We start from the raw sequence: 10,482 nt of genomic DNA, 5'->3' as shown, positions 1-10,482 counted from the left end.
TGGGTGAAGGTTGAGCACAATGGATGGGCAGCGTGCAGGGGAAATTTGCATCACTGCTGCCTGGGTTGCACTTATTTTAGACGTCTTCAAGCTCCAGAGCCAGCAAGTTTGTACCTTTGACTGGCACTGAATTCACATTAAAAAAAAAAAACAACCAAAAAACAGTGCAGCTTTGCAGCCTGGTTCTCCCCGAAATGAAGAGATTTAAAATGTAATAATTGTTATTTAAACTCAGCAGCTCTTTTCACCTGCCTCGTCGAAACACGTTCCTAAAAAAAAAAACCCTCCAGGAAAAGAGTGGGTGTGTTGGAAGTGTACATTTAAAATCGAGACAGACCCGGATCTTAACACTGAAATGGAGACCACAGGCTGGGGCACTTGTTAGGGTGTTTAAAAGACCTCAGAGACACTCAGAACTCCTACCAGAGCGAGTCTGGGACCGGGGTATGGAATACAAGACCCCGCTGATGGCTGTAAGTTCTCCCCAGACTCGTCTGGCTCCAGTTACAGCACACCGGTCCAGACAACAGATCTGAGCAGTGTGTTTTACGCTTCTGCTGCTAAGGAGGATGGGAATGCCCCACTCTAAGGGTCTGACTTTTATTAAGCTTCCTACCTTCTTCCCCCCTCCAAAAAATACTTCTAACGCATTGTACAACCACCTGTGGGTGAAATATTTGCCTTCCCCCCTCCACCCTCAAACAAAGGCAATTTGATCTCCCATGACAGCTCAGATGGAACAGGGCTCCCACCGAGGGCAAGGACCCACACTACATTGATTGCCATCCAGCTCCCAAAGAAAAATCTCAATGATTGATCTTTCCTTCTCTTCACAAATGTGGAAGAAAAACTTTTCTAAGCTGCCCTAAGATACCCGGATGCCCCTTTATTAGGGACTGGAGACCAGAGTCTCTGAGGAGGCTTTGAGGACAAGATCTAGCCCACCCAGACGTCTTGAGGCAGTGCTTCTATCAGAGCACTCTGCGTTAGGGGAGAGAGAAGTTAACAAGCTGGTTACTTCCTGGCTTACAGCCTTACATTTCACTGAGGTCTGAAGGTCTGAAAGGGCGAGCAAGACTCAGACCTGGTCTACACTAGGAAATTGGGTTGGTATAGCTACATCCCTCAGGGGTGTGAAAAATCCACACAGCTAAACGGACCTAACCCCCAGTGTAGACAACAGTAGTTGGACAGGAGAATGCTCCCATTGACCTAACTACTGCCTCTCGGGGAGGTGGATTACCCAGGCCAACGGGAGAACCCATGGTGCAGCTGGGCCACTATGGAATTTTTTGTGTAGATGAGCCCTGAGTCAGGGAAAGCTGGAGCTTTAAAAAAACCAGGAGATTGTTAAGCAAGAGTCACTTTTCAAAGACAGGCTCAATCTGACAGCGGGTAACAAGTTAACATTGCAATGTTACTCTTTGCAACCTACCTCAAACATCCTTTGGAGGGATGGTTCAATGGTCTAAGGATCAGATCTGCAACAAACAATTCCCTGGGTCCACAGGTTCAAATCCCAGAAAGGTTGACTCTGCCATCCCGGCCTTTGCTACTGGCCTGTTACTGAGACAGACACTGACTATAAGGCAGGATCTTCTGTCCAAGGGAGGGTCCCAGCAATTGCAAAAGAGTTGGGAAGACTTTGACCTACTAGGGTCCCATAAGACTGATGGGTGACTCCTGGTATTTTTAAATGTATTTATTGTTTTTATTATGTTTTCTCAATGATGCTTTTGCTTTAGGAATAAATGTGCTTGCTTAGAACAGCAATTTATATGACTGGTAAATCACACCTGTCATCGCCCTCAGAGAGAAAGCAAAGCATCAGCGCTGGCCACTCGGCAGTCTGGCTTGCTGGGGGTATTACAGTGTAAGGCAAGGGGCTGTGGAACCTTAAAACCCCTGGTCAGAAGGCAGTGGCAACAGGGTCCCTACCCAGAGACAGGCGATGGCGGTTCTGAGTCCTGACTGGGCACTCCTGGAGTGGCCCACGGAGGGAGGAATAGGGGTGCAGTTATCCCCGATACTGGAATAGCCTGCTGTGGGGCTGAGACATTCCGACCGACCGCTGCCTTTCGTTTCAGCAGTGGGGAAAGCAAGACCTGTGCCTGCAGCTCATGGAGACCTTTGGGTTGAAAGACCCTAAAAGAGACACTTTTGAAATACAAATCTGAGTGACTGATCCTCTCCTCACATGAGTTTTGTGATTACAGATACTGAGAACTAATAACGTTCAATCTAGTCCACTGCTGGGGAATGGAACTCTCTGGAAAACACAAAGAGAACCTCTAACTAGAAACATTAAGCTGGTCAGTCAGTGGGGGCCGTGGTCTTTATTCCTGCTTCCCACCTCCACGAACTCCACCCACAGCTACTCATCTACCAAGCTAAGGGCTTCTTTGCTCTATCTAGGCGGTGATGATACTGAAGTTAGTTGTCTAGTATTAAAATTAACTCCTTGAGCAACAGCCATGGCAGAGCATTGTATGGTACTCTTCTGCACTACAGGGACTGCAACCATCCAAGGATCAATGAAAAGTATTTACACATAACCCTTATCAATAGCTGCCACATGGGCATTAAGAATTAGCTTATGTGCACAAGTGCTAGCTTACAGGCTCTCTCTTGCCTTTGAAGAATCAGTTATACCGAACTGGCAGGTTGGATGGCAGGCTGACCATCTTAGAAGCAAGTACTATGCTATAAATGCTGTGCCTACGAATCTATGAGATACCTCATGTAAGACCTGCAAGGAGAGAGTGTGTATGCCCAATTCGTCACTGCCCACCAGCATGCAGTTATTTATTCCGAACAACCAGCATTCATCACTGAGGCTAAGTCTACACTGTGTGTGTGTGTGTACGTACGTACGTACGTACATGTATGTACACACACCTAAGATACACAACTTCAGCTATGCGAATAGCGTAGCTGAAGTCGGCGTATCTTAGGTCGATTTACCTGGCCGTGAGGACGGCGGCGAGTCAACCGCTGCCGCTCTCCCATCGACTCCGCTTCCACCTCTCGCCGCGGTGGAGTTCCAGAGTCGACGGCAGAGCGATCGGGGATTGATTTTATCATATCTGCACTAGATGCGATAAATCGATCCCCAATAGATCAATCACTACCCGCCAATCCGGCGGGTAGCGCAGACGTACCCTCAGTTTGCATTTTTACAAGCAACATCATAAGGTCCACGATAATGACCTCTAACTAGACTTACTAGTCTATTAGGCAATGGGCTAGTCACATTACAGTGGGAGGGATTCCATGACCCACTCCCACTTGAGTGTGAACACAGCTATACGTTCATTTCCATCAGGTGTAGAAGTGTGGTGCACGCCTTACCTGTCCTGGCTAGGGAAGGGATGGTGCCCAGCGAGAGGGCCCTGTTCAGACGTCCAGGGAGCGAGGAAGAGGAAGCCCTGCGTGGGGATCTGAAGAACTGCTGGTTCGTCAGCTGGAGGATGCTTGGGGGCGTTGGGATAAAAACAGACGGCGAGGAAGCGGAACAAGGGAAACCAATCCCAGAGCCATTGGGGAACAGAGCAACTGAATCCCCGGAAAGAAACCTGTAAATGACATGCATGACAGATATTCAACAAGGGATAAATCCCAGCATCAACTGCTCACTGTGCTCTAACAGATGCACCGAGAGTGCAAAGCGACCAATCTCCACACACTCAGCAGTGCAGCTAAGTATGGGTTGGTATGCTTGGTGGGGATGCCAGCATTAAGCGAATGCCTAATCAGTCTACACAGGGAACATAGCACCAAATTCATCAGGAGTTGGCATCAGGCGGTGCCAATGTGAACCCCACAGGTGCTGTAGTCCAGCAATACTGAGAAAACCATGTCCACCTACCTCCAGTCAGTAGAGGGGCTGGCTACAAACCAGTTAAAGGAGTTCACAACAAGCCAAGATGCTGGGCCTTGTTTACGTGAGTCAGTTGCACCTGTTAAACTAAAGGGGCGCTTTTAAACTGGTTTACTTACAACCAGTGTGGACACTTACTTCAGTTTGAGTGGTTTATTTTGGTGTCGCTTGAATCAGTTCCTAATTGATTTGGGCTAAACTGAAGTGTCCGCCGCAGGAGTTTTGACTGGTTTTAAGTCAGGGGCTCTCAAACCGGGGGGTCGGGATCCCCTCAGGGGGTCATGAGGTTATTACATTGGGGGTCGCGAGCTGTCAGCCTCCACCCCAAACCCCATTTTTCCTCCAGCATTTATAATGGTGTTAAATATATAAAATGTGTTTTTAATTTGTAAGGGAGGTCGCACTCAGAGGCTTGCTGTGTGAAAGGGGTCACCAATACAAAAGTTTGAGAACCACTGTTTTAAGTAAACCAGTTTAAAATCGCATCTTCAGATAAACAGGTGCAACTGACTCATGTGGATAAGGTCTTACTCTATAGGAAAGGATCTCATAGAAAAGCAACATTGTTACCCACTTCAGCAGTGGCCCATCACCATCAGCTCTCTCCCTTGACTTCCAGCATGGATCACAGCATTCATAGTAGGTTAAATTAGAGAGCTGCCAGTTTGCTCCTCCTGTATTTCGAAGTATTGCTTTTTGCTGCAGTTAAACACAGCAGCAATGTGACTATTCTGTATTGGCCTGAATAAATCAATTACTCACAAGTCTAAGACTATAGGGGTTAACTCTTGCTGATGAGCAAGGGAGCTTGTATTTTTCTTGGTTCTTGGACACTGATGAGGGTTTCACATTTTTGGCGTGTCTACTGATCCATTAGCACATATCTATCAATACCGAAGTTTCTCAGCATCCAAATTGAAGATCTAAAAGAAGTTGATGTTTAGACTCCAGTGGAATAATACTCAGGGGATTCCATCAATTTACATTGATGCCTGGGGCTCAAAGCAGTTGGTGGGCCAGATTCTCCACTGGTTTAATGATCAGCTAAGAATCTGACCAGATGTTGATAACTAGAATGCCTTATGAAGGGCATAAAAATACAGTACCAATGGTGTGCACTTGGGATTGCCATGATGTTCATGGGAGCTAGGTGGTGAATGGAATAGCTTCCATCTCTAGAGTTCAGAGTTAAAAATCTCACCTCTGGTCATGCTAAGATACTGAACATTAATGTGGTGGGCTCTTGTTTGCTAGCACCTCTGTTCTCTAGCCAAGTTACTTTTATGACCCCAAACTACTCTACTACCTGAGCATCTCACAACCCTCAACACATTACCCTCACAACATCCCCCGCAAGGCAGAGAAATGCTGCTCCCCTCATTGTACAGATGGGTCAGTGAGGCACAGAGAGACTAAGGGACCTGCCTGCAGGTACACAGAGACTCTATGGAGGAACGGGAACTTGAACTGAGATCTCCCAAGTCCTAGGCTAATGCCTGAATCATCGTTCCTCCACTCCTCCTCTAGGTGTTGCAGTTCATACTGATGTGCACTAGCAAAGCTATGCAGTGGGAATTGTGCTCTCCAGTGTTGCACATTGCTTGATTGGCTCACATCGCTTTATCAGTCTCTCTTACTTTCATGGACGTACACACACAAAATATTGGAGTTCTCCATGTGGAAAAGTTTAGAAAATTTAAAAGTTCACCTATAATCCAGAGCAGTGATTCTCAATCTATTTACCATTGGGGGCTGCATATGCAGCTCTGTGTGTGTTAAGCGGGCTGCATCCATGCAACATATATACTCCCTGTATGGCCCTGGTCACATGGGCCACAGCTGTGTACTGACTGGGCGACAGATTGAGAACCACTGATCCAGAGCAACAACAGCCTTGGTTTCATGGGCTGCGAGTACCATAGGCTGGGGAAGGCTGTGCCGCCCCAAACAGCCAGGTGTGGCACTGCCCATGCTCTGCCCCCAGGCTCCCCCATCCTGCTTCTGCTCAGTGTTGCTCGGGGGGGCCGGGAGGGGTAATAAAAAAAAGGTAATAATTGGAGATATACCAATCTCCTAGAACTGCAAGGGACCTTGAAAGGTCATTGAGTCCAGCCCCCTGCCTTCACTAGCAGGACCAATTTTTGCCCCAGATCCCTAAGTGGCCCCCTCAAGGATTGAACTCACAACCCTGGGTTTAGCAGGCCAACGCTCAAACCACTGAGCTATCCCTCCCTCCGGTAACTATCCCTCCCCCCGGCTGCATGCTGCCCACCCTCCTGTCGCTCCAGGCCTGGGGGAATGGGGGTGTTTGGCCATGTGCCACCCGCCCTCCTGTCACTCTCGGGCTGCGGCTGCCCCTCCTGGTGCTCTGGGGCTGGGGCCGTGCCGCCCGCCCTCATGCTCTGGGCGCAGAGCCTCAGGTGGTAGGGACAGGACTGGGGACTAGCCCCCCGCCCCCAGCTGGTTCCCCAGACCACCCATGCCTGGCCCCCTGGACCATTTCAGAAAGCTTCCAGCCAAGTCTCAGGAGGGTAAAGGACAGTGTTCCAGGCCTAAGAACATCAGAGGAGATGTAGATTTAAAGACGGGCATAGCAAAAATGCCAGTGTCAGATATTGTAAAATAAAGCTCTCAACTATATAACAGGGTTCTATTCCATAGCTGGGACAGCCATGCCACAGGGATGCGTTTTGGTTTTTTTAAACAGGGCAACACGACAACTTTCCCAACCTTTTCTCCACAGGATGACTCCAGACAAATAAATATGCAGTTAGCAGAACTGCATTAGATATCACAATTCTAGCCCCTACCTTTACATTGGTTCATAGCCCTCTAATCAACCTAACAAACCATCTATCAAAAGTTACTCCTATTTCCGCCCTCTTCCATTCCTCCTTGCAATTTTGTAGCAAGATAATTTCACCATTATCATTTTAATATCATTTTGATATCCTTTAATTTCACCACATGAGACGATGTCATCAGAGCCCCTGGACGTGTACGCATAGCTCAGGTGATCTACACAGCATCAGACACACAGAGTCAACTATGGAGCACGCAGAGTTCTGGTCTAATCACACTACAAAAAGTAGCAAAGAATCCTGTGGCACCTTATAGACTAACAGACGTTTTGCAGCATGAGCTTTCGTGGGTGAATACCCACTTCTTCAGATGCAAGTGGTGGAAATTTCCTGGGGCAGGTATATATAAGCAAGCAAGAAGCAAGCTAGAGATAACGAGGTTAGATCAATCAGGGAGGATGAGGCCCTGTTCTAGCAGTTGAAGTGTGAAAACCAAGGGAGGAGAAACTGGTTCTGTAATTGGCAAGCCATTCACAGTCTTTGTTTAGTCCTGAGCTGATGGTGTCAAATTTGCAGATGAACTGGAGCTCAGCAGTTTCTCTTTGAAGTCTGGTCCTAAAGTTTTTTGCTGTAGGATGGCCACCTTAAGATCTGCTATTGTGTGGCCAGGGAGGTTGAAGTGTTCTCCTACAGGTTTTTGTATATTGCCATTCCTAATATACAAAAACCTGTAGGAGAACAACCTCCCTGGCCACACAATAGCAGATCTTAAGGTGGCCATCCTACAGCAAAAAACTTTAGGACCAGACTTCAAAGAGAAACTGCTGAGCTCCAGTTCATCTGCCCCAGGAAATTTCCACCACTTGCATCTGAAGAAGTGGGTATTCACCCACGAAAGCTCATGCTGCAAAACGTCTGTTAGTCTATAAGGTGCCACAGGATTCTTTGCTGCTTTTACAGAACCAGACTAACACGGCTACCCCTCTGATACTTGACTACAAAAAGTGATGCTTACGCAGGCTCCAATATCAGAATCATGGGGCAGGCACAAGCTTAGGGCTATTCTACACTGGCAACGCTAAAGCATCGCCGCGGCAGAGCTTTAACATGGTTTGTGTGGTCGTGGCAGAGCGCTGGGAGAGAGCTCTCCCAGGGCTCTTAAACAACACAACAAACCACCTCCATGAGGGCATAGCTACCAGTGCTGGTGCACTGTCTACACTGCCACTTTACAGCGCCGAAACTTGCTGCGCTCGGGGGGGGGGGGGGTGTTTCACCCCCCTGAGCGAGAAAGTTGCAGTGCTGTAAATTGCCAGTGTAGACAAGCCCCTAGTTTCCGGTGGCTTTTTAAAATTGTATTTTTGAAAGATGTCACAGGAAAAACCTGCTTTATTCAAATTTTATACAAGATATCCCCAATGTTCTATTAAAGGGTTTGTAAAACAGTAAAAATGACAGGACAGAAAAGCAAGGGCAGGTGAGAAACAAACTGTCAATACAATGAGGAGTAATGGGGGAGAGAGTGCAATGATGTGACATCAGAGCAATCTAGCTGCACGCTTCAGGCCCATTACTTAGAACGTCAGAAGTCTGGGGGCTCTCAGATTTTAAGAAAGTGACTTCAGAGCAAAGTGATGTAGCCTTGTAGTTACACTGACTGAACATCAACTTGTTAGAGAAATACATTACATTTTTGTAGTGCCTGCTTGCAGAGGACTTCAGAACGCTGAAACAAATAACCCAGTGGCTCTCAAACTTTACTACTGGTGACCCCTTTCACATGGCAAGTCTCTGAGTGCGACCCCCCCCCTTATAAATTAAGAACACTTTATAATATATTTAACACCATTATAAATGCTGGAGGCAAAGCAGGGTTTGGGGTGGAGGTTGGCAGCTCACAACCCCCCATGTAATAACCTCATGACCCCCAGTTTGAGAACCCCGATCTAACTAATCTAGTCTCAACATCTCTGTGGAGGTAAAGTATGGGAACACAGACACAGAAAAGTGAAGCAACTTGCCCAAGGTCATACAGGAAGCAGAACAGGAAGTAGCTACCAGAATTCCCTGACCCTGTGCTCAGATTTATGGTGATTTATGCTACACAACATTTTGAAACAAACGAAGCACATGCCATTCTCCTTCATGGATAATGGGGTGATAGTGACACAATACAGCAACAAGACAAATTTCTCTAGAATGAGCAGGTTAATTTTAAAAGATCACTGCACTTTAAAGGATAGAGTCAACAGCTGAAATTTTCCTCTCTTTTTAAAAGCAATCTGCAAGTATGGGACAAACGCTCAACTATCCAACTAGTTTCACTGCATCAGCCAACCTTACAGTAACCTTCTCAGGCTGGACATGTGTTTTAATAGAGGCAAGCAGCTTATTAGTTAACCAAAATCTTCCCTCTGCTTAGATTCCAGAGGGCCTAGAACAAGATGCGGTGCTTCTCAAGTCTAGCTTTTACCCTTTAATGTTCCCACTCCCCCAACCCACGCACCCAGATCCAAGCTCCAGCTGTGGAGCTGAAACGGATGTACACAGCTGGACCGGGATGGAAATGAAACAAGACAATGAATCAGCGGAAGTCGCCCATCCCAGAGAAATACCCACCGCGCACAAAGTGGCCAGAGCAGCAAAGAACAAATCCAAGTCATCACACGTGGTTGGTCAGGGTGCTTTCTCCTACCGCCACACCTTGCTAAGTTTTGGGGCAAAGGGTTTGATTTTGGACAGCTCCCCTCCGTGCCTGAACACTGTGTCCAGCTCACTGGCTGCTGGAGCTTTCTCACTTGAGAAATTTGAAGATTTTTTTTTACAGTCATTTGTCACTTTCAGAGTCCATGACTGGGATTTAAGCGACTTAGATTTCTCCCTCCTTTTCTTCACTGTGCACTTCCCTCCATGCGGCTCTACAGCCTTACTGCGTCCTAAACCTCACCCAGGCAAAGGGTCTCCAGTCTCCCAGACAGTGGAAGCAGGGAGGGAAATTATACCCCTTGCCCCATATTGAAACGGGAACTCTTCCTGTCAAGGAGGACAAGAGTGGCCAGATAATCCGAGTAGAGCACACGAGCGCATCAGGCCCCTGGCACTGACCAACGGGGAGGAGAGTTCAGAAGAAGGACTCTTGGTTTGACTGACTGAACAAAGTTAGGTCCTCTGGCTGTTTTACGTCAACAAGCACAGCGTAGTGTATGCAAAATCCTGCCCCTTCTATACACCCATCGCTGTGGCTTGTCCAGTGGTAACGTCTTCCCCACAGCTATAGCGAGGAGTGAGTTAGGCAGTGCTCAGGAGCTAGAGCGGAGGGCCTAGCATGGAAACGGGTTTCCATGCCTGAGCAGTAGAGCGCTCACCTAAGCAGTGTATAGAGGCAAGCAGGAAGGAAGAACAGAGTCACTGTACAAGCAGCAGCCACATCAGCCCCTAAAAACGCAGCAACGCAAGACAGAGCTGTGACCTCTTCTCTCTGCCTCCCCAGGGGGTGAAGAACGGGCCCTGAACTGTGTTGCTCCATGCTGTGCACGTATAAACACTTGAGCAGCAGTGGCGAAGTGATGAAAAAAGGCTTTGGAGTCAAACGGGTGTTGGAAATAGTCAGGGCCATGAAGCCGTTTATTTTAAAACTCAGTGTCACGAACAATCATCTAGTATCTTGAGTAGTGTTTACAGTGATTCTAAAATTACTAGACAGTCAGCCACAATTCTACTGTACAGGTACTTTTAAATATTGGTTAAGTAAAACGCTGCCTGATATGGGACAGTATGCAGGACTGGAAGAGCCGCCTCTCA

General features: G+C 47.5%; 1 protein-coding gene across 2 annotated transcripts in view; it reads right to left on the bottom strand.

Annotated features, from left to right (window-relative positions):
- TMEM201 (transmembrane protein 201) overlaps positions 1 to 10,482 on the bottom strand; it is a 48,167-nt gene that overhangs the window by 10,221 nt on the left and 27,464 nt on the right. For both annotated transcript variants that reach the window (XM_044996219.1, XM_044996218.1), the window contains exon 7: positions 3,352 to 3,575. In XM_044996219.1, the coding sequence (XP_044852154.1) occupies positions 3,352 to 3,575 (224 nt within the window). The remainder of the gene's footprint in view (positions 1 to 3,351; positions 3,576 to 10,482) is intronic.

Source organism: Mauremys mutica, chromosome 21, assembly GCF_020497125.1.
Source record: "Mauremys mutica isolate MM-2020 ecotype Southern chromosome 21, ASM2049712v1, whole genome shotgun sequence".
Classification (NCBI taxonomy): Eukaryota; Metazoa; Chordata; order Testudines; family Geoemydidae; genus Mauremys; species Mauremys mutica.
This window is presented reverse-complemented; position numbering and strand designations above follow the sequence as displayed.